The sequence below is a fragment of the Cyprinodon tularosa genome, unplaced genomic scaffold, assembly GCF_016077235.1.
Source record: "Cyprinodon tularosa strain WSP-4 unplaced genomic scaffold, ASM1607723v1 ctg758, whole genome shotgun sequence".
In the NCBI taxonomy this organism is placed as follows: domain Eukaryota; kingdom Metazoa; phylum Chordata; class Actinopteri; order Cyprinodontiformes; family Cyprinodontidae; genus Cyprinodon; species Cyprinodon tularosa.
The window spans coordinates 281,431-306,832 of NW_024039516.1; the positions used below are offsets into that span (position 1 = coordinate 281,431).

General features: G+C 38.9%; 1 protein-coding gene across 1 annotated transcript; it reads left to right on the forward strand.

Annotated features, from left to right (window-relative positions):
- The first annotated feature begins 786 nt into the window (after nt 1-786).
- On the forward strand, nt 787-23,682 carry faxcb (failed axon connections homolog, metaxin like GST domain containing b). The gene is made up of 6 exons (XM_038270246.1): nt 787-1,259; nt 9,890-10,025; nt 12,059-12,255; nt 18,173-18,390; nt 18,864-18,980; nt 19,894-23,682. The coding sequence occupies exons 1-6, from the start codon at nt 1,000-1,002 to the stop codon at nt 20,211-20,213; spliced, it is 1,248 nt and encodes a 415-aa protein (XP_038126174.1). The 5' UTR covers nt 787-999; the 3' UTR covers nt 20,214-23,682.
- The last annotated feature ends 1,720 nt before the right edge of the window (nt 23,683-25,402 follow it).

The following is a 25,402-nucleotide window of genomic DNA, read 5'->3' on the forward strand; positions in this document are numbered from 1 at the left end:
CCTTCAATTTATTGTTATTATGTTTATTATTATTATTGTTTTAAATGTTAGATAAGAATTATTCACGCTGAAGTATTCAAAACTATGAATTAATACATGAAGAATTATATACTTAACAAAAAAAATCGTGAAACAACTGAAAATATATTCTTGGTTATTTTAAGTACCCACTTTTTGCTTTTGACCTTTTGACCCCCCCCCCCCCCCCCCCCAATAATAAATAACTTTGACAGACTAAAGTCATCTTTAGGATGATAGTGAATTTAACTGAATTAAGGGAAATATACAGACCTGTTCTCACACCAAGTGAGATGGTTCTCACAATCATTGTGATGTGATCCCAGAGGAACTTGGAGGGACAAAAATGTATCATGAAATACATGCATGTAAATATCCCCAAATAGGTAATGTCACATTTATGTATTTCTTTAATAATACTTTATTTAAATATTAAAATGTAAAAGTGAATTATTCAATATCAACCTAAATACAAAAAAAATGCATTTAAGACTATTAATCTAATAATTGTCTTTTAAAACAAAATAACAAAAATACCACTTTTTATATTTTTAAATAAATGTATAGTGTTATCATTATATGTATTTTTATAGGGGCTCGCCGGTCGGTTGCATTGTTATTTTGGGTCACAGGTTGAAATGTTTGGGAACCCATTATTTAGATCAATATTGGGAAATTTGGAAAACTTCAGCTAACCTCTGATGAGACCTTTATTTTGAAAGGTCAAACCGGAAGCAGCGCGGCTGTTTTTTTCCAGTTTGTTTTCCAACGCTTTCTAGAAGCCGCAGAGGGAGGGGAGCAGGACGCCGAGCATCCTCCTCAGAAGGAAGGGCCCCGCTATGTTTTTATCGCTCAGTTTAATGGATAATCATCTCTGAGCCCCGCCGCCATGCCGTAGCTAATCCACCGGGTGGTTTGGATGAAGCCGAGCGGGGATCTCAGCTGGCAGGGAGCCGGGCGGCTGTAACCGAAGCTGGGAGGATGCACTGGGCTGCTGGCTTCGCTTCCTCCCGGCCGTGCGTGGTGGAACTGGGCCGGAACCACAGTCTGCCGCTCGGCCTCTGCGGCTCCGAGCAGCAGCAGTCCTTGTATGGCTATATCATCGCCTTTCCCCTGCAGGACTACGGAGGCATCATGTCGGCTCTGGTCTCGGAGTCTTGGTGGAAGAAGACGCTCTACATCACCGGGGGGGCCCTGCTGGCCGCTGCAGCCTACCTGCTGCGTGAGCTGCTCGCCATTAGGTAGGAGGAAACAGCCTGCACCCTGGTTCATGGAGCAGAGTGGAAACATTACATAGAGCTGGATGCTACTGTTTCATTCTAACAATAAGGAGAAAACAGAGTGTCTGTTGTTATTGACAGGCCGGTGTAAACAGAACCTGCAGCGCATGGATGCTGCAGCTGCTTATGAAAAAACAAACAAACACAAGGACAGAAGAGACCCCTCAGCAGTGGCAGTCCTAGACCAGATGCAGGAGGGGGCCAGCGTGTTTTCAAGGGGGCACAGTAAAGCATGAAATATAAAAAAAAAACAGGGCAAGTGGTTCAAATATATTAACCCTTTATAGGGCAAGTTAGTGTTTTGGATCACTTGCATACCCCCTTACAAATGGAGTCCCTCAGGGAGATCTAGAAGCACAAGATCTATATCCAGCACAGATACTGCTATATGGCGGTACATCTTAATTTGGCATTTGACCAATTAGATGAGCCCTTGAATGATATATTACCTACTGGAAATTAAGTTAAAAAGGTTAACAAGTCAATAATAAAAGGTAAAAACCTAATTGAAAAGTTAAAAAGTTAATAAGCCTAGTTAACAGTTATACTTAGGTTTAAAAACTAAAAAATGCAGGTGCCAGTATCAGCATTAATGCCTCTAAGTTTATGTTTCACCAAACAAAATGTGTTTCTTTCACTCTTTGATTGTTTTTCATGAATTTCTTATAGAAGCACTTTTGTTATTTTTCCTAATATATTCGGGCACAGTAAGTTAAAGTTACCCTTTTCTATCAAATCTGAATTATAACTCAAGAAAAACTGATCAATTCAGCTGTAATAAATTATTTTAACCTCCATATCTATGCCCTGATTTGTGTTGGTCTACTACCGTACATTAAATTCCATTAGGAAACATAGATGTTTGTGGTTGAAATGCAATAAAACTGTCAACATGTTCAAGAGATCCATTTCTTCCTACCCAGCAGTTTAGATCCAAACAGGTAATTATAATCTGATCGTAATAAAATGACTGCAATGATTGAGAACATAGGGTGGTGCTCTTTAGAAATCAGACAAACACATTAGTCACAGCATCATTCAAACCACAAAAAAACCAAGAGACTTGTCGGTGCAAAAGGGAATTGTAAAGGTTATAAGTTGATGACCCTGTCGGTCTGGATCAAAGATATTAGTAGCCACCCTAAGGTGGACAGGTGCAGCATAGCCCTAGGTTGACAGGAAACTTAATGGTGGCAGCACAGTTTGTATGCGACTCTTTAGCTCTCAGAGGGGATCATCATCATCAGCATCAAACCCCTTTGACATATTGCTCTCAACAAACACCGCTTTACTAGATGTGACACGTGAGTAAAGACTTTGAGCACAATTTATGTGCAAGTGTGGGTTATTTTACTACCATGTCTAAGTGCAAAACCATCCTGTGGTCTAATTCAGCTAACGATAAAAATTAACAGGCTTAAATTTGGTTAGAAAAAAACATTTAGCAGATAAAAACTGGGATTCTATCTCAATACCATTGAAGCTATTAGCGTATTGTTTCTAAATAATTAGTAAAACAGTATTTTGAAAGAAAAAAAATGAAATAGATCCAAAGGACCTGTTAGTAACCATGTCTGTTCCAGCGAATATGATCATTAGTATTTCTTTGAGTATCATGTCTTCAGTAAGGGGCCTGGACATGAGCTACAGGGGCACTGGCCCCCGTTGGCCCCTGTCTAGAACCGCCCATGCCCCTCATCATGGCTTGATTTGCAGATCCCAGCCATTGCAGTACACTAACAGCGGCGTATTGTCAGGGCAGTAATGCGTGCCTGGCAGGAGAGGGATTACATCTGGGGCAGCCTAGCGCAGGGCAGTAAGTACATCCTGTTACAGTGGCCTGATAGTTGGTGCTTTCACCCCTCCCCTCTCTTCCTGTGTGTTTGGAGCCGTTGCTGAATCACGTGCAGGCTGCTGCTGTTGGCTCTGCATCCTGGGAATCATCTGTTTGCACCATGTGATGCGTTTGTTGGCAGCAGGGGCCACAGTAAACCAACCTGGATTATCTGCTCACTGCAAGAGGCTTCCTGTCTGCTGAGAAAGTTGGAAATAAGTATTTGGGGAGATGACAGCACATCTTTTTGATGGAGAAAACATAAAGCAAAGGATGCTGATTGTACCTGCTGTAATTTTAAGAGTATATTTACTATTAGCAATGAGACATGAGCCTCTTATTAATCTGAAGACAGAAGACTGAGCCTTAGAAAACAGGATAGAACTATATATGGCAACTGTTATTTCTGATTTAGTTTGAACTAAAGTAATAAAAAAAATGAATCCAGAGGTTCTGAGTTCAAGCCCCACTCCCACTAACTGCCACTCTGGGTCCCTGAACAAGACCCTTAACCCCAAACTTCTCCCTGAGCGCTGCACAACAGCAGCCCACTGCTCCGCAAGGGGATGGTTTAAATGCAGAGGTGAAGTTGAGATTAATAAAGTTCTATTATTGTATAAAAAAAAAATTACTTGTCATGAAAATATTATCCTAATAAAGACAAAACTATGAACAGCCAGCTGTACTTAAAAAGGACAAATAATCAAAGGTGAATGATGGTCTAAAATCTGACTAAAGAAATGCTGAACACTGTGTTTTCATGGTTGCCAGCAAATAAAAAAAGATAAAGCAGTAATTCAAAGAGAGAGGAAAGCAACTCACATGAGTTTCACACTCATAAACAAGGGGACATCAGGACACAGCAGCAGACAAACCTCCGATACTTAACTCAATTACTAAAGAGGTCAGTCTGCACATGAACCAGCAGGTCGGCTGAATGGGACTCAGCATTTGTTGCTCTAATGAGCCATTGCAATAAGAGAAGCTCTAATTAGGGTGACAGTTTTTGTGCATTAGCACTGAGATGAAGTCCACTGGAAACAAACAGGATACAAACAGCAGGTAGAGCTATTAAAACAGAAGCTGAGAAACCTTTAAGTTGTGATTAGCAGTTAAAGAAAACAACATTGTGCTTCCAGAAACTGTCTTGATGGGGTCTCCCTTTTGTTTATTAGAAATTGTTTGCACCCAGTGAATTACCATTAACCCCACTCCACCCTTTACCGCAGTAAAAGAAAAGTCAACTGCAGTAAATTTGTCATAAAAATGATAAAAAACCTCTTATGTTTAGTAATTTATTCAGTTTCCTTCTACCACGTTCCTCATGTAATTACACTGGTCTTCCCCTAGGGGGCCTGTCCATTACTTTAGGAGCCATCAGCCCCTTTTCCACTGGAAGCCCTAGGATTTTTATCCCCCAATTAATAAAAAATTCCAGGTAATTAAGCAGCGTATTTTCCAATTACTCTACAAACCGTAGCCTGAAACACACTGCACTACACCTTCAGTCCACTGAGTGGCAGTAATGAGAACATGGAACTGGTTTTCCTTTTCTTCCAGTGCTGACCAGCTATAAATTAATCTCTGAAGTTGATTTGATATTTAATTTTTTTATCAACCTGCATGTGAGTGCAGTTGCTTTCTTAACTGCATGATTCATGAAAATAAACCCTCTAAAACCTAATTTACACATTTTACTGTAATAAACAGGTAAATCGTAGATCTAAAGCACAATCAAAAATGCTTTCAGTCAGAATTAGGGGTGTATCATGCATCATGACGATTCGATTCAGCACCATTTTCTTGACTCGACGATTTATTTTCAATACTCAAGAATACACCACGATTTGATTCAATAAATTGGTTAATTTTTTTTTTTACCTTACAGGCTAGACAATGTTTCAAATTTGAAATAAATCAATAAAAGCTGTAATATCGTTATGTATTTTATTTGAGAAACAACAGCAAATAACAGAAGAAGCAAAGTTGTACTCTACCTAGGCCTATATAAACCTCATTCACTGAAAAATAATAATACCTCTGTGTTATAGATTCTGAAAGGCCTTGCATGAAATAATAGCTGACTAAGTAGCAACAATATGTCTATACTACATTAACTATAGAATAATAATACTCAACAAAATTAGTGCAAAAGTGCAATGGTAACAAAAAATAGGCCTGTATCTCGGCTCCAGAGTGTCGAGCAGGTATCGGAAGCCTTTGTTCTCCACGACGCAATAGGGACGTATGTCTGTAAATAAGAAGAACGCGATTGCTTTGGATATATTCCTCGCCCTCTTAGAGCTGGGTTAAAACTTCAGAGGGAAAAATGTTCAGTGGCGATGTAGAGGGCTGTTTTTCTTTGCCTTGTTCACCATGGCGTCTTCTCAGGTGAGCAGGTAAATTGGATGGGTTGTCACAGTAGCGAATTTCACAACCACAAGCTGTGCATATAACCATATCCTTTATCAGTTTTCTTCCATCCTTACGGAACCCGAAATACTTCCACACAAATGACTTAAACCCGCAAGGGGTGTAAGTCTCCTTCTTTTTCTTCCGCCATGTCTGTCTTGCCTACTGTTTATGCGAGTGTGTGTGTGCAAGCGGAAAGAGGGTAGTGGCTAAAGGAAGCGAGGTACAAGGGCAAAATCAGTTTAGCGCCTCCAGAGCACGGGAGTCAGAATTATGTCCAGGAGCAAATTGATAAAAATAGACTGGAGGGGGAAAAAACATGAATCGATACTCTTGCAGACGTGTCGATGGATCTGTACAAAACAATTATTATGTACACCCCAAGTCAGAATGTAATTTATCAAAGTCCTTGACCACATAAGCAAATATTTATATCAGGCAGAAGCTGTGGAGATTGGATTGGACGAAAGAAGAATCCCCATAAATATACACACAGTATCCAACTCGTGATCTATCTAGCAGTCCTGTCAGCATAGAGCCCTGAAAAATCTAAATATAACGTATATTAATACATGTATATATAAGGTTTACGCTCTACCACGCGAGGTTTACCTAGAATGGCTTAGAAGAATAGAATGTTTTGTGTTTCTACAATAAAAGGTGAATGAGCTCAGTCACATATTCTATGATTCTATATATTTTTTTAAACTGTGGCAAAACAGTTTAGAATTATTAACTACTGTGACCTGAAATGTGAAAACCTTCTGGCCAAACATACATTTTCTATTCTGAGACTCACAATGTTCATCACATACTTCATGAACGGTTTATATTCACTTTCAGTCACTGCAGACGAATACAGGCAGCAGGAAATCTCTGAGCCCCTGGCTGGTTTGACGGGTCTCTCTCTACCGTCAGGTTAGCGTAGCCAGACTAGCAGCCAGACTAGTTTACCAGGAGGATCTAAAATATATTTAAAAACTACCATCATAATCTCGATCAACTGATTTCACAGATGAATGTTTTTCATGTACTTTCCTTCTAAAAATCTTTAAATGACTGTTTAATTAATGGGTGATAACTGTCCGACTGGACGACATCGCGGCTGCGGTTCGCCTGAGATCACGCTCCATATTCCGACTGAGTTGGCGGCCCACTCCGCCTGAACCTGGTAATCCAACCGCTTCAATACCAAATAAAAAATAGGTTGACCACACAGATGAAGTGTTGGGGTGTACTTTCTCACTTAATAACATTTCTAAACACATTTCATGGCTAGTAAGATATAAACAACATTTAATTCAATTCAGTTTATTTCTATAGCGCCAACTCACAACACATGTCATCTCAAGGCACTTTACAGTTCAATCAGATCATCCAGTCAAATTGATTCAAAGTTTTCTATCTAAGGAAAACCTGTTGATTGCATCGACTCATTGACTTGAAGGCAATCCCTCACACTAAGCATGTTTGTAGCGACAGTAGAGAGGAAAAACTCCCTTTTAACAGGAAGAAACCTCCAGCAGAACCAGGCACCTGTACACTCACCCTCATTAGATACAACTGCTGATGGAGGAATTAAGCAGTTTGGCTCTAAGCAACTCATCTCTTAAAAGCCCACATAGTACAAGGTCTGTTAAGGGTCTAAAGTTACGTAAAACTTAATTTAAAGGGTTGTGAAAATGCTACCGCAACTTTCAGAAGCCCCAGCCTTTAGAGTAGCAATGGAAAAGGGTCGGGCTGAAACTACTAATTTAGTAATCAATTAATCATTTGTTACGGCTCTAGTGGCTCGTCTTTTATGGACAGAAGGCTGACAAGAAAAAGGGTATGAGAGAGAGAGACATGCAGTAAAGGACCTCAGGCCGGATTCAAACCCGGGTCGGCCGCGTTGAGGACAACGGCCTCCATACATGGTTCGTGTGCGCTAACCACTGTGCCATCAACCCACTTAGAGCAGTAATTATACAAAGATTGTAAAAAATATATAAACATTTTGGTAGCTATGTACTTCAAAAAAGGGGTTTTATATTGTTCTATTTTTTATTTTTTTTTGCACCAGAAGAAATAATTTTCCCAATCCTTTTTTTTTTTTTTTTTTTTTATATATGTTTATTAAGTTTTCAAAGTGAAAAATACAAAAATCACACACCCGAGTATAAAGCATACATATATATTAAAAAATTAGGGTTCAAGAAAAAAAATACTCTTACCAATACAACAATAGTAGTAATACAAAAAAAAATTCAATAACAGAGGGAAAGAGAGGAGAGAAAGACAGGAAGAGAGAGAGTAAGAAAAAAAAAGAATGAAAAATAGAAACAAGCCAGACAAATGATCTAAGTAACGGTTACACTGCACTGATTACCATTTACACTTTAGAATAGTACTACATATCCATGAAGGCACGGGTGGCATACCAAGAAACTGAGCAGCCAGAACTGGCTGCCAAATACTACAGAACTTATTAGTGTAGCCCTTAACATCATACCGCAGTTTTTCCAAATAAAGAATATCAGTAAAATCGCTTATCCACATTTTAAACCAAGGAACCTTGTCAGTTTTCCACAACCTTAATATTACTTTCTTAGCTATTACCATTCCATAAACCACAGTCGTTTGTATGGAACTGCTGCAGTTCCTAAGGGAGGGAGAGTATCCAAACAATGCAATTTGGGGGTCCGGAATCAAGGTATTTTTCTACACTTCAGAGAACCATTTGAAAATGTCACACCAATATTGAAAGAGCCTGGGGCATGACCAGAACAGATGAGTCAAGGAGCCATCAGCAGATTTACATCTATCATATTTTGGAGATATTGATGGGAATATTCTGTGCAATTTTATTTTTGAATAGTGGAGCCTGTGAAACACCTTGAACGGAATTAACTGGTGCTTTACATTAATAGGGCATGATCGGATCCTCCCAAGACAATCCTCCCAGACCTCACTCCCAATCTGTAAGCCCAGCTCCTCCTCCCATGCAGCCCTCAGAGTCTGTGGCAAAATTAATTTCCTCTGCAAAAATCCCAACAAAGCTTGAAATGATTTACTTTTTATTCTGGGGAGCCCAACAGCATTCTGCCTAACTTATTTTCTTCAATTCTCTCAATCTTGAAGAAAGGCAATTAGATCAGTTTTTCACTTTGGAGTAAACTGACTGCTGTGGATTAATGAAAACCCTCTTTCAGCCTGATTCTAGCTTTTTAGCAGAAAACACAGAGTTCATATAAAATATCTCTTTATTTTTACTATTCTTATAATAGTACGATTCTTTTTCTTGAAATATTAAGACTATTAGAATTTTAAAACTACTTTATTTTAGCAATATTAAGACTTTATTCTCATATTACCATTTTGTTCTCTGTTTAAAGTCACTTTTTTTTCATATCATTACCACTATTGCACTTTATTCTTTGTTAATACCCCTTATTCTCACAGACCAAACATTTAGCTATTTTCATAATGTGACAACTTTAGTTTATTAACCAAGAGTTATGAAATTATTCTCATGACATAATGACTTTATTTAATTATAAAATAATAGAAAAATCTCTTGGATTTTGTTCCACCACAAAAATTTTTTGCTCAACATAAAAAAGAACGTCGATCATTTAAATCGGCTTATAAACACATAGATTAAAATGACACATTAAATCCCCATCTAAACATATTTAACAGCAGACTATCTAGACAGGATTAACAGCAGAGTTCTCCTCTGAAGCCGATGGGTTTTCATCCAGACTATGAAATAATTTACCTGATTGATTCAGTTACTTACATGAATCAAGTGTTGGGAGTAGAAAAATAGGGTACAATCTGATTTATTTTCTTTCCCCCTCATGATGTTTTCTTCTTCCATAAAAAAAAGACAAAACTAGAGTTTTTTCCTTATGTTATGTTTGTTCAAGCTGAAGGAAAATCCCTGCTCTGGTTGATGAATTGATAATTGGCCTACAGTGGAAGATCAGCCTTTGGTTATTTTGATTGTTTAAAGCCTCTGAGACTTTCCTTAAAAAACACTGAGCTAATTGGCCTTAAAACGGAGAACGACTTCAGTGATTAAATTAGCTGTTAAAGTGTTAAACATCATAATGCTTTACAATTCAGGAATGGATACTGGTGCCTCTGTTTCCCATTATATCAGAATACGTCTTTATTATAGTTTTAATTTGCAGCTAAAATGAAGACAACAAGCTTTATTTTTTAATACTTTGGTTTGATATTTTGGAGATTAAAAAAAATCTAACATGAAATAAAATTTTGTTTAGGATTAGATAAAATATTGTGTAAACAGTACAGAGAAGATTTTATTTATTTTCTCTCTCTCCCTTGGTCTGTGCAGGAAGGAGCAGCAGTTGGACTCTAAAGATGCCATCATCCTACATCAGTTCTCCAGACCAAAGAACGGCATCCCCAGCCTCTCCCCGTTCTGCCTCAAGATAGAGACGTACCTGCGCATGTTAGACCTGCCTTACCAGGTACCAGAGAGCGACGCTGAAAGGATGCAACATTCCAAATCTCTACGCTATCAGTGCATTTTATCCTTTTTTATTGTTTTTCCCAAAAAAAAAAATACAAGTAAAACAATGTTTGGTTTTTCTTTCCCTTCAGGCGTTTTCTAAATAAAACAAAAAACAGACAACATTCCTGGTTGTAATATGGAATATTGTGTAAATATTTAAAGGGTGGGAATTCTTTTGCTGGACACAGGGGCGGATTTAGGAAATGTCGGGCCCTAGGCAAAGACAGGCAGCGGGCCCTCTGAATTGAGAAGACAACACATAAAAAAGACCCATTCTACAGATAGAGAAATGTAATTAGAATAGACATTCATTGTTCGTTCTAGGTTTTGTCCCTCTCTTCTTGTCCCTTTTCTTGTTTTCCTCTCTATGTTTTGTACTCAGCTGACTTTTCATGCTGTCTCAAAAGGAATGAAAGATTTTTTCCAAGCACACTTAATATTATAAGTGTTCTGATGGCATTTTGGCCAAAGGATTTTAATCAAAAACATAATTAATACGCACAAATAAGGAATAGTTGTATTAACCATACATGTAAACACAGTTTTATGGAGCCCCCAGGAACTTGGGGCCCTAAGCAACTGCCTAGTATTGCCTAATGGTAAATCCCCCCCTGGTTGGACATGGGTTCAGTGAAGGTTTTCAGACTGAATCTGTTTCCACTAGGGGTGGAACAGTACACAAAATCCATGTTTGGTTTGGTTCACGGTTTCATAGTCACGGCTTTCGGTTCGGTTTGGTATATGTTTATTGTTAGGAAAATCTATTATGTCTTGTATAGTACAACACGTGTTGCACAATGCTTGCACACTGTAGTACTTTTATCCACAACTTTCTTTCCGCCGTCATCGTAGGTCACTCTAAATGCAAAGCGCTCCCATACAGCAGACCTATAAAGTGCTGCTGGCGCGTCTTCCAACCCCTGTTCTTTCCCACTCGCCATACCCACACAATTCTCCACAACAACTGATTTTTTTCTGCTACACCCGGCTAAGCTGCTTCGCTTCTTCTTCTTCTTGTTTACTACTGGTGGTTGGCTTTGGTCGCAGTACCGCCACCTTCTGCTCTGGAGTGTAAACGCTTCGCCTATGAGAAAAAGGAGCAGCGCATGAACCGAACAAAACACACGCGAATCAAACCGAGACAGTCGAACCGAGCGGTTCGGACGGTTTTCATAAACCGTTCCATCCCTAGTTTCCACTGTCGGCCTCAGGCTCACATTTGCTTTCTTTCGCTCTGATGTGGTGATTTTCTAAAGATTTTCTACAGAACGAGTGTAAAGTAAAGTCTGTTCACCAATGAGAAAGGACTGTTGGTGTATTGGCACTTTTTCTATATCTTGTTAATTAGATTTAAAGCTACAGTGTGTATTAATTACAGGGATATACAGTTAGAAATGTAATATATTATACATAACTATGTTATTTATCATCATCTACGAGCTCAGCCTCTTAACCTTAATATTTGCGTTGCCTTAGAATTCGTTATTTATAATTACATAGGAGCGGGTCTCGCAGCCATGGAGGCAGACATCTTTGCGCTACGGCAGCGCAGAGCCAACAAACTAGCGATTGCGAGATCGCCCATTACACTCGAAAGTAACTACGGCAAGTTGAGAGAGATGAACTGAGACGTTGCTGAACACACAGACTAATGAAATACTATCTGTAAAATTATCTATGTAAACAAACCTCATCACTTGAGAAGGTAGGTGATGCGGACGTCGTGGAAGACATTTTGTCCCGTAACGCTCGCCGTACTGTTGGGGGGGGAGAAGCGGTGGGGGGGAGATGTTCATGTTGCTGCGGTCTGCAGTCTGGATGTTAGATGTCGCTAAAAATTACACACTGTAGCTTTAAAGTAACACTTCTAAAGCTCGGACTTTAGCTCATATGTGGCTGGAAACTCTCAGCGTCCGATCAGTTAATGGTCAAGGTTTATTTAGTCTACCTGTGTAATCATAACTAATCATGTCTCCTTATCACCTGCAGAACTACTTTGATGGAAAGCTGTCGCCGCAGGGGAAGATGCCTTGGATCGAATACAACCACCAGCAGGTGTCAGGCTCAGAGTTCATTGTGGATTTCCTGGAGGAGAAGCTGGGGGTCAACCTGAACAAGAACCTCACCCCGCAGGAAATAGCTGTTTCCAGAGCTGTAACCAAAATGGTGGAGGAGCACCTCTACTGGTGAGGATGGGGGGGTCAACAACCTCACATAATGAAATGAATAATGCTTTAAATTGGTCCATTTTCTAATCAAGTTTGAGATTTTTTGAGCAGCAGGAGGAATGTCATCTATTTAACATTTATTTTCCAACTCTGTAACATAAGCTTTTCAATCAAACAACCTGCTATATGAACTCTAGAGAAAACAGAGACACATTTACTGAAATTGGAATTAAGTGTAGAGAAATTATTAGATTGGTGGTCAGATTATAAAAGATTGTATTTATGACAGTTTGGTACTAAGTGAGTTTATTTTTAATGGCATATTGTTTCTTCTTGGCGTGCTGATAAGACCGTTGGAGTGCTGGTTTCCTGAGGGCTTTGCTGATGTGCTCCTCTGGTTGTGTTAAAGTCCTAGGGAAATAATATTTAAATGTCAAAACTTCTGGCTTAAACATGTATATAAATGTACTATTTATCAGACAATATTGTCCCAAAATTTAGAAAATTTCTATAAAAAAAAAGAATCTTTTTTTTTTCATTATCTTCTGCAGGCCAGTTAGTTATACGTCAGCGTGAACACCTAAATTCAGCCAATCATATATCAACGGTCATCTGTCAATCACATTTTTTCGGTCATAGCATCTTGATTCATATGTCGCAGCTAATATACGCAACGGTTGAAATAAGAAATAAGGATCATTTACTTTACCATTGAGTTACGTCCCAGTGTTCACGGGGATAGACGTCTGTGACTGCACAGATACATTTTTTAGGTGGACTTTCTCACTTAAAAACATATTAAAACTACTTTATTCCCACTGATCACAGCAAATAAAGCTGCTAGTGAAAGACAGGATAGTGTAGCTCCACCCAGCGCGCATCAGACCCACTTAACCTCAGCGCAGCTGAAGCAGCGCATTAGAACTAAACTTATACAAGTTTAGTATAAGTAGCATGCGCATTTTTGCTGCTCTTGCTGCTTTAGGTGTGAACGTAGCATGAGTGCTTAAACATATACGACTGTAAGCCTTCTACAATAAACCAAGCTTCTGCCGCCCTGGCGTCCTCTTCACAACATCTTCGTCCCGCTTTCCTCCTCTAAATAAAAAATGGATGACAGAGGAGACTCATCCACGACCTCTGACACTAAACTCTCCTCCTCTTGTTTCCTCTGTCCATAGCGTTCCTTGACAGTGTCGTTTCTAAGTCACCAATTTAGTGCTACTTGGTCCCAATGGAATTTCCCATTGGGAACCTCCTAGCACTAAGGTGCTAACTGGTTAGCAAGATGCTTCTGACAAACCGGCCACAACCAAAGTTGCTTGCGAACCCTCTGCCACAACAATCCCGCCCCCTTGATAAACGACCAATCACATTCACTTTATTCATCGTGTAAAATCGGGCACCACTCAGGAGAATTCGGAAATGCTACGGTTGGAACAGCCGTTTCCCTATGACTTTAAATAGAGGTGTGGGAAAAAATTGATTTGGCAATATATCTTGATCTTTCAGTTCCTAGTATCGATTTTGAATAAAAGTACAACAATTTTTCCTAAAAAAATGAGGGGAAATGGGCTACCTCTAAACTGCCACTCTGGTAGATAGCGCTGTGGAGCCCTTTTGCTGTGCTACGCTGTAGTTGAGGCAGTAACAGTGTAACCTTGGACTAACTCAAACCCCAAACAGCATGGATACCAAAATAGCTAAATGATTAAGATCTTCTGATGAACATATAAACATATGGAGCACTTGATTTTTTTATCTATACATTCAATTTTAATTGCTGGGAAAAATATTGCAATATGTAGTGATATTGCAATATCATCATAATATCGATCAGATCCAAGTATAGTGACACGTATCGCATCACCCATTCCAATACTCACCCCTAGTGTTGAGTTACATCAGAGTTGCTGCCTCTATTTCTATGCTTTTGGGTTTTCTTTGCCTCCTCCGACACAAACAAAAAAAACATGCCGAGTTTTTTCCATTACCTAAGTGCTCCATCATCCCCTTCACATGCACTGATTTAACCCGAGCTGTTTCACTTCCATCTATTTGATAACATCAGAACCCAGCATGACGGGAGACTTTTATTTTAACCCACATTCAGCTGCTGGCTCGACTGTTTGCCTGATGTTTGGCAGGGGGATTCATAGAAGTAGCTGAGCTCGGCTGTGTAAACCACATCCTGATCTCTCTGCTACTACAGCCACCTGCCATATTTAGACCCACATCTACATCCGTGTGCTGAATTATTTATAAAGGACACCATGACAGCTTGTTGCTCTTTACGCAATTAGATATGCGCAAGAATCATTGTTGCGATTTAAATGGCTGGAGCTTGAAACTTCCTCCTAAATACAGTATTATACCTGCTTATATTTTATAGAATATATCCATATTTTACAGTCTGTTGTTGCCTTTTAGCTTAACATGAGAACGTAGTCATTTAGGTGCTAACTGCAAATGTTCAGCTCCATCTCGTATTGAACCTTTAAGTATTCTCCATTAGTTTAAGCTGTAATCCAATACCTCTGTCTGTTCTCCTTTTGGCCCAAAGGAGAAGAGATCTAATTTCCTTTCCGGCACCAGGCCTCCGAGTTGTTTTTGTTTTGAGCAAAGCGTAGGCTGTCTTTTAGATCTCGGATAGTCTGTCAAGTATTAGTGTTCAGTCAGAGATGATATTGCCCAGAGTCTTTGATTTCATTTCCCTCGAGCAACCAGTCAAACTAATTATATCAAAGGAGTGCTGCGAGACATTAGGACCTTTTCCATCCTCTTGGAGTTTACAGCTACTAAACGATGACTGAGAGGATGAAGCTCATCAGGAAATGACATGTTTTAATAGACTTCTAAGTTCTGCTTGGAGATGAACCGATCAGAGGCTTATTTTTTATCCTGATTCCTAAATTTCTGTTATGTTTTGATCCACTGGTGCTGATTTCAGTTTCTCACAGAGCTGGAATATTTATCATAAAATATATTTGTATATTTTTCTCTATTAGTCTAAATAATTACATCAGAAATAAGAGTACAACAGACTGGTCAACCCCTAAAAATACAGATAAATTGTATTATTATTCTTATGTATTAATATTATAATTACTTCACTTAAAGATTTTAATAAAAACAAAATTAATTTACTACCAAAGTAATTCATGTGAACTAATTCTCAACATTTTAAATAAACCATCCATCCATATTTTCCGTCATGCTTTATTCCTGCTGGGGTCGTGAGGGGTGCTGGTGTCTATCCACTGCTGTCTACGGGCGAGAGGCGGGGTCCACCCTTGAAAGGTCGCCAGTCCATCGCAGGGCAACAGAGAGACAAACAGGACAAACATCCATGAATACACTCACACCTAAGGATAATTTAGAGAAGCTAGTTAACCTAAGTCATGTTTTTGGGACTGTGGGAGGAAGCTGGAGTACCCTGAGAGATCCCACGCATGCACAGGGAGAACATGCAAACTCCACGCAGAAATAAGGGCCGGTAGCAGTGCTACCTACTGCGCCACCGAGCAGCCCTTAAATAAATTATTTTTTTCAAATTTAGATGTCATTATTTAAAGCTACAGTGTGTAATAATTACAGGGATATACAGTCAGAAATGTAATATATTATACATAACTATGTTATTTATCATCATCTACGAGCTCAGCCTCTTAACCTTAATATTTGCGTTGTCTTAGAATTAGTTATTTATAATTACATAGGAGCGGGTCTCGCAGCCATGGAGGCAGACATCTTTGCGCTACGGCAGCGCAGAGCCAACAAACTAGCGATTGCGAGATCGCCCATTACACTCGAAAGTAACTACGGCAAGTTGAGAGAGATGAACTGAGACGGTACTGAACAATAGATGGCAGTATTAAAATTATCTATGTAAACAAACCTCATCACTTGAGAAGGTAGGTGATGCGGACGTCATGGAAGACATTTTGTCCCGTAACGCTCGCCGTACTGTTGGGGGGGAGAAGCGGTGGGGGGGAGATGTTCATGTTGCTGCGGTCTGCATTCTAGACGCTAGATGTTGCTGAAAATTACACACTGTAGCTTTAACCGTAATTTTCATAAAAATTTTATTTTTCACAATTTTATGTGTTTGATAGACAAGTAAGTAGCTCAACTGGTAAGTCACCCATCCGGCATACAGGAAGCGTAAGTGCGTATCCCAGCTGGGGTGACTGTTGAGGGGATTCACTTTTTTATAATTCTTTTATAATAAGAGAACACTCTCAATTTATGCAAAACCTTTCTAAAAATGGGAGGCAACAACGTTTCAGCTTTAATATTAGATACTACAAACCAAAAAGGAATATTTTCATCCATAGTCAAAGCTGCTCACTGCTAATAGATGCAGTTTGTATTTTTGTGTAATTGATGTGGTTTAGAAAAATAAACTCTTATGAAATCTTCAATTGAAAAATGCGAAACATTTAAATCTGTTTTGGTGCCCTTGGATTTCATCTAGATACAAATAAATAAGGAAATCCAGTAACGAGAAGCAAACGCTCTTGGATTTAATCAAGATAAATTGTGAATTAATGTTGTTCGGGGTATGTCAGAAAGGATAAGGAGTAGTTTTTGTTTTCTCTTATTTTATCTTATTCAATTGGAATCGTCTTATGTGCTCAAATGAAGGCAAAATAGACTTAAAGGAACAGTACACCCAAAACATGATTAGCCTTCATTTTCTACTCACCCCCATGCTGAACAACACTCTGGAGTACTTTTTTGATATCTCAAATGCATCTGGAGATCTGGGAGGCTTCTTGCTGTCTGCTGAGATTCAAATAATGGAGGTCTATGGCGCCCGAGGCAGAAAGGTCCATAAAAGTCCACAAAAAACGTGTCAATATTCCTCCATACTGCTCGTCCAATGTATTTCAAGTGTCCTGAGTGGGTAGCGTCCATAATTTACTCGAAACGAAGTCATTTAGAATGTTTTTAGAGCATAAACAGTAGTGTATAGGATTTCCTGAAAGCGCGCGCCTGCGAGTTCACGACGCTACGGAAACCGCGGCAGACCAAACCAGACGAAAGTGCGCATTCAGCTCGGCAAAGAACTCATGCTCTTCCTCAACACTGAAGTCCTCAGGCATTTTTCTTTCGTTGTTTCTTTCTTTGCACAGGTAAACAGCACATTTCTTCTTCTACGCTTGCATTATCGGCAGAGCAGACGCTGAATGCGCACTTTCATCTGGTTTGGTCTGCCGGCTTCCGTAGGCTCGTGAACTCGCAGGCGCGCGCTTTTAGGAAATCCTATACACTACTGTTTATGCTGTAAAAACATTCTAAATGACTTTGTTTCGAGTAAATTCTGGATGCTACCCACTCAGGACACTTGGAATACATTGGACGAGCAGTATGGAGGAATATTGACACGTTTTTTGTGGACTTTTATGGACCCTTCTGCCTCGGGCGCCATAGACCTCCATTATTTGAATGTCAGCAGACAGCAAGAAGCCTCCCAGATCTCCAGATGCATTTGAGATATCAAAAAAGTACTCCAGAGTGTTGTTCAGCATGGGGGTGAGTAGAAAATGAAGGCTAATCATGTTTTGGGTGTACTATTCCTTTAAGGTTTTGCTGTGTGGATACAGAGTTTCTTTGAACATTAATGCACAGAAAAAATACTTCAGGAATAATTTTCAAAAGTAGTATATCTGAGAAAAAAGGGGAAAATGAAAGAATGGGACCAAGTTTTTTTTTTAATAGAGGTTCTAACATTTCCTAGCAGAGTATGCTGCGCTAAATGCCTTATTTCCCTTTAAACAGCTGATTTTTTTCTATTAAAATAGATAAAGGAAGCATATTTTTAAAGTAAAATATCCCTGCAATTGAATTACCTGACATTTAGAATCCTGTAATAAAATGAAAGTTGAGCCAAAGCTGTTTTTACTTCTGGTGACTCTGCCTGTTCCCTCAGGACCATAGCGTACTGCCAGTGGGTGGACAACGTAGAAGAAACGCAGAAGCTCCTGGCAATGGACGGTCCTCTGAGTGACACCCTGAAGTGGCTGCTTAGCCACCTGAACGGCGGCATGGTGCGCAGAGAGATGTATGGCCACGGCATCGGCCGCTTCACCAAAGAGGAGGTCTACATGCTAATGGAGAAGGACATGAGAACGCTGGCCACTCTGCTGGGTAGGAACAGGCATCCAGGCTCAATCATGCTGTCACTTCTATACAACATAAAACAGTCAGCGCACAGCTTATATAATAGTGTTAATTAGCTTTTTCTTCAAAAAACACAATCCTAAACTATTATGGGTGCAATTGTGAGTAAATAAAACAATTATGAATTTATTTTTTATTTTATTATTTAACAAATGTTTTCCTGTTGGTTATAATAGAAAGTCATCAGAACAGAACCTAACATGTTGTCAACTTTATACAGATGGAAGATATTCCTTTATTTTAAATCTAATGTTGTTCATTTTCAACAAAGAACAATAATTCAAAACATTCGCTATTCCTGAGAAGATCAAAAGCAGTCGACAAGTTATCGAAGGCTGGAAAGAAACAAACGCATCATTAGGATAAACAAGGAGCAGTTAAAGGAGCAGTTGAGTTCCTGCTGTCATCACTGTATAATGTAGCTGTTGTTTCTCTTGTAGGAGATAATAAATACTTCATGGGCTCCAAGATGTCAACACTAGATGCCACAGTGTTTGGCCATCTAGCTCAAGCTATGTGGACGCTACCTGGGACCTGGCCAGAGCAACTCATTAAAGGTCAGCTTCTTTTCAGGAGGCCTTTTGGGGATTCTTTTCAGTCAACTGTGAAGTTATTAGAAAATGATAAATGTTACTTAGAAGGGTTTACAAATCAAATTCAATGTTCAGCATCTTAACTTTATAATATTTTTCCTTTCTTATTTTTAAGTTTTATTTTCTTTGGCTCTTTTGGCCTTTATTTTAGTCTAGTTGCTAGATAGGAAACGGATGATGAGATAAGTGGGAGTGACATGCAGTAACGGTCTGTGAATAGGGATTGAAGAACATTTACAAATTTGCACAGCTCTATTTCAGATCATGAAACATGTAAACATTAAACCGTCATTATTCTTAACTTTAGTCAGATTCCAGTTATTTCTGTGACCATCGTGGGTTTATCGATAATTAAACGAGGGATACCAATGGTTTTTGTCTGCATATCATGAAGACTTAAACGTTTCCCTGTGAGAATCTCAGAAAGCTGTTCCTTGCTCTCTAACAAACCTTTGAAGTCAGAAACAGAACAGCTGAATTAATCACTAAATAAACTTGATTGGGCTCCATTTAAATTTTGTAATGATTTTGTAGCTACTTATAGACTATTTGGTCCCAGGTTTTTATTTAAGAACATCAGGGGAAATCAGGCGTAAAAGAAAAATTGACGTCATACTTTTTCGATTTTTATTTAAAAACATTTATTAAATTTTCTGTCAGGTTTATAATTATGCAACATTTTCTTATTTTATTACATAAGAAACAAAATAAAATACAAAATGTGAACTGTAATGTGATAAAAACGAGAAAGGTTTAAGGGGTAGGAATACTTTCACAAAGACGTGAATAGTGAATCTGCAGGTTTTTATTGTTTTATGTTTACACACTGCTCATGTGCAATAATCCTTGACACGATGCTCTGCTGGTTTCTCTTCAGGAGAGCTGATCAACCTGGCCATGTTCTGCGAACGGATGCGAAGAAAGTTCTGGCCCGAGTGGTTTGTGGATGTGGAGGATCTTTATTACGACGGAGACAGCGAGAGCAGCGGCAGTAGCAGCCCCGCCGGCCTGCTGGACTTTGGCCTGTTCTCCAGGACTGACACTTTGGAAGACAGCGACAGCAGCAGCCAGTCAGCCAGAAACACACACACTCCCTCCCCCGAGTCGGACCACTCGCTTTTTGACTCGGACGTTGGGACCGGCTCCGAAAATGACATTCAGCTTAAAGAAGAGACGATGCCAGACCTGGAGGTTTGAGCTTCGACCGCTTTGACCGGCAGAAACTGGAATAGGCAGCTGTGTGGTTTCACATGTGGAAAACCCAGCATGTTAAAAACTCCCTACAGACCGGGTGTTTATATGCAGAGGATGCAACCTCATATTAGAACTTACCGTGTACCGTTTGTCCCCCTCCGCATCATGTGGACTGTCCCAGGGGCAGTCCCTCTTTGCCTTATTCGCCCGATCCTCAGAGAAAGTAATATAAACTAGACGTTTGATCTCATGAGAAGTGCAGCGATGAAACGGGAAGTAATGCAAATGGGACAGGTGGCACTTCACTCGCCATGAGACGATGCTACTAATCGCCACCCTGCCATGTGTCAAAATGCATAAATCCATTCAAACAGGTGGAGATCGATCATGTGGCTCAGGAGGAACAGCTGCAGTATCTCTGCTGTGTACCATCTGCGTGCTGAATAGTAAGCAGACAGCAGCGGGTGTCACTTCCTGTCCGTCTCAGACCCTAGTGTCATGTCCTTTATGCTGCTGTGTATCGTAGCTATCTTATTATAACCTGGAGGTTTACTGGATGGAGGGCAGAAGGACGAATCTGTGCCTGTTTTAGTTACAAGTTTTCATCTTAAATTACTTTATCTTCATGCACTTTATGTTTAATGGATTTTTTTTATAGTTTCAGGGCATTTTGTGTCAGAGATGTAGTGGATATTTTTGACCACTAGATGGAGGCAAAGGGCAGAGCAGATTCCCGAGGAGGAGCAGTGAGTGATGACTGCAGCCTGAAACTGAGCTCAGAAACAAACCAGCCTTAGTGCTCAGAATATTGTGACATTAGTCATTGTTTGTTTTACAGTTATTTATTAACAGTGCCATTTGATTTTTTTTATGTATTTAAATATATTTTTGTAATTTTATGTTTTCTTATCGCTTTAAGAGATGTTGTTTTGCACTAGTGGAAAATTATTTTCACCTCATGTGAAAGGAAAGAGTGTGCTGTTAAGGCCAGGAGGATGTTTTGATGGATGTAAAGTTTCTGTTAATTATCCAGGCAGCGAGAATGCATCACTTCTATTGGCTGAACGTCATCAGTGAGATGGTTTAAAACTAAAAGGTCGTAATGGAGAGGATAACAATGTCAGCATTAAGCAGTTTTCAGGTAGGGGAGCTCAATAAGGACATGATTTAAAAAGAATCACAGAGATTGTTGGTGGTTACTGCTGCTAGAGACGTGTGAAAAGCCTCAAAATAAATTCATGCTTTAATTTTACACAGATTTTCTTCTTATTAAGGTTTAATTAAAGTATTTGTATTTTAGCAGGAACCTACTATTTTAATAGCCTTTCTGTATGTAAGACTTCCTTTGTCCTGTTTATTAGGGTTGGGACACACAGAGGTTGTCCTCCTAGATCAGAAACGGGGGGTCGAGACCCACAGAAGGACCATGAGACAAAAACATCTGGTCAAAAGTGGATTGTCACGGTGAATGGAGGGACAAAATATATTATGAAATGCATAAATATTAATGCCTCATGAAATAAGCAGACATATTTTTTATTTTACATACTTATTTAATACATAAATTAAATACTAGATATACCATAAAATGATTATATAATTGAAAATACATTTAAAACAATGAATTAAATAATTAATCATAGTTTTTAAGTAATAACTTTATGTAAAAATAACAATAATTACTTTACTGAAGTAATTTTTTTATAAATACAGATTAGAAACCTTTCCTATGTGTTTCTATTGGGCCACCAGTCTGTTGCACTGTTCTTTTCAAAGGTTTCCAGGCTGAAATGTTTAGTACCGCTCTGTATAGATGATCCATCCTCAATGCTCCTTTTATTCTCTTTTAATACCTGGAGTTTATGTTGCCATGAACTCTGATAAGGTTACTGGGTTCTGAGGATGGCGAGGAAACACTCAGCATCACAGCTCCCCTACCGTACCTATTAATCAGCATGTGATGCTTTTCTGCATATTTATCCTGCATTCATGCAAATAATGAATCAATGACCGTATTTTATGTTGAAAAGCTGAGGTTCATCTGACAGAAGACGTTTTCCTTTGGAAGGAACTGGAGTTTAGTGACGGCCATGTTTACGTTTAAGGTTTTTCCTCACCTAATGGATGTTTTAGAGCCATATGCCTCTATTGCGGCTGTTTTCGAACTGTGAGGGATTCTTTCACCTCTTTTACAACCCTGCTCACGATCCAAGTTTGCAAGATAAATATGGGTTCTCCTAAAGCTTCAAGGCTAAAAAAAAAGGCCACCTCATATGTTCGTCCCAGGGAAAGAGAGAAACGTAAATTACTAATTAGAAATTCCTAAAAACTTTAATTTAAACAAGATAAATAAAAATATTAAAAACCTCAGTTCAAGTGTTATGCTACTAGAAATAAAGATGATTTTGTTTTCTGGCTTTTTGCACATCTTTACCACAGATACCAACAAATATGAACAGGAACAACCAGAGAAAGCGGTTTTTAGACCTTCTAAAAACAGGTGAGATAAGCAGAAATGTAAAACTGATAATGTATCTGAAGTATGAGCAACTATTCTCATCAATGTTTTAAACCCTGATCTGTCAGGAACAAGTCGTCACCAAACTGATGATTTCTCAGACTAAAGCTGTTTTAAAAGAGGTTTATAAGTTTGTTTAAACTAGTTTCTGTCCCAGAGGAAAGAATCCCTCTTTCAGAAACGACTGAATCAGGTCTCTCCCCAGCCAGACGACCTCTCTGTTTTGTTTTGGTTCAGTCTCACTGCCCTCATTAGCGTCCTTCCTAGAAGCAGCAGGCTGCTCATTCAGCAAGGGAAAACTCAACCCCCCCACCACCTGTACATTGATTGCTCCAAAACAAAATGGCTCACCAATTAAGCCTGGCTGGCTGGTAAATTGCACCAACTGAGGTCGACTACCGATATGAAGGTTTAAAAAAGTTTCTATTGTTTTTGTGTTCTAAATCTTTTTCATCAGAGGAAACAAAGACTGGAAGGACAGGAGGTTTCTCAGGCGCATAGAGAAATGCAGCATTGCTAAATACCTACTGTCATCCCTCCTTGCTTGTGTCTTACTTTCTGTTTAAAGAAAATATTTCATAACATTTATTGTGTTTGAAATATTCACATAAATACCCTGATACCATTAAACCAGTGGCTCATGCCTGCACTGCAAAGAAAGTGATATAACTAAGCCCATTTTTACTTAATCTAAGCATATTTTCCCTTGTTTTGAGCACAATCTACAGATTGAATTCAATTTCTACTAATTAATATTTAATAAGATTAAATCTCTAGTTATATAAACAAATATACACTACAACAATCATCTAAAAATATGTTTAAAAAAATCTGAAAATACATGTATTTTCCTCAACATAAGAAATTTAGATATTCTCTTGAAATAAGATGATGAAGCTGTTTTGTTTTGTTGTTCACTGGAAAAACATCTAGAAATAAGTTAAAATTTCCTAAATTAAGTGCATTTAACCTAAATTTGAGTAGGTAAATGAGATAGTTTGCCAATGGAATGAGTATTTTTACTCTTAAAATAAGATAATTAGATAACATGCACTTGAAATAAGACAAAGCAATTGTGTTTTCTTATTTTAAATGTAAATTATCTTGTTCCATTGGCAAAATGTCTCTTTTACCTCCTCAATCCAAGAACAAATGCACTTATTTTAAGAAAAAATCACTTATCTAGATTTCTATTTTTTCCAGTGTTCTTACATGTAAATCTTCCTTTCAATCACAGATAGTTTTATTACCGGCAGAAAACAAAGGAAAATACACTTATATGAGGAGAAATGGACTTTATTATATTTGTTTGCCCTGTGCACTGCAAAAAACGATCAGGAAGTAAGTCAAAACGTCTTAAATTAAGTGCATTAACCCTCAATTTGAGTAGGTAAATAAGATGAATTGCCAATGGAATGAGGATTCTTTACTATTAAAATAAGGTAATAAGATAATATGCACTTGAAATATGTCCTTAAAATAGTTTTTTTCTTATTTTAAAAGTAAACGGTCTTGTTTCATTGGCAAAGTGTCTCACTTAAATCCTCAATTTAAAAAAATGCACTTATTTTAAGAAAAAATGACTTATTTAGATCTATTTTTTCCAGTGTTCTCATTCCATTGACAGAGGATCTTATCTAACTGCCCAAATTAAAGGCAAATTCCACTAAATTAGAATAAAAAACATTTATTTTTTACAGTGTACTTGCATGGCTAATAAAATCCCATTTTATTTTCATGTCCCCCGTACCTTTTAACAAGCTGAAGGCTGGTTAGTTATATAAATGTAAAAGATAAAGTTCTGTCTTTCCCTCCAAAAACAGCGGAGTCTCATCTGACCTGATCCATCAAACGCTGCAGCTGGACTGATTTAATCAAGCCATATTTAAAGTAGATGAATTGTTACTGGAATTTAATGGTGGTGTGATGTAAATATTGTGTGACGATGTGTATCCTGCTGTGTTGGTCTGACGGACCGATCTTAACACCTGTGGCTGTGCAGTCATAAAGTGGAGCGACGGGTGGATTTCAATAAAAGCTAGCTGTGACAATTTTAAACATCTTGTTTTGATTTTTTTAGGTGCCGCTTCACTCCTGGAGGAGGAAAGATGGTATACCAGATGTTAGGTTCTTATTGTCATATTTTTTACTTTTATTTTCTGTTTTTGGGTTATCAAATAGACAAGTTGAAATCGTTCAGGTGCTATAGTGGATCTGCCAGCTGCTGGAGGATGAGCCAACTGCAGCGCAGATTTACTGAAGGTCGGGAGAAAGGAGGAGTAACAAGGAGCAAAATGTGAAAGGAGGGATAAGAGGAGGAGCAGGTGGTAGAGAGGAGGGATAGGGTGAAGAAAAACAGCCAAAGCTGAGAATGGAGGGATTGTTGGGAGTCAAAGGAGGGGGGAATGAAAAGGAGTAAAATATGGAAAGGAGAAAAAAATAAAAGTGCAGTGAAGAGGAGGGGATGGGGTGGCTGGGCCAGGGGCCTGAGGAGGAGATTCAAGGGCCACGGTTCAGGAACCAGGCTCCCAGGGGACGGAGCAGGTGCAGGCTCAGAGCGAGGCCTTTGGGCCTGACGGAGCTGCCAGAGCTTAAAACAATCTGTACCGCTCCTTTTTTATTTGGCTCTGTGGAGAGCCCCCTCCCTCCCTCTCTCTGCGCTTAACAGACCAGC

Coding starts and splice junctions, on each gene's coding strand:
- faxcb (XM_038270246.1), top strand. CDS start 1,000: ATGCACTGGGCTGCTGGCTTCGCTTCCTCCCGGCCGTGCGTGGTGGAA. Junction 1,260..9,889: donor CGTGAGCTGCTCGCCATTAG/GTAGGAGGAAAC, acceptor TGGTCTGTGCAG/GAAGGAGCAGCAGTTGGACT. Junction 10,026..12,058: donor TGTTAGACCTGCCTTACCAG/GTACCAGAGAGC, acceptor TATCACCTGCAG/AACTACTTTGATGGAAAGCT.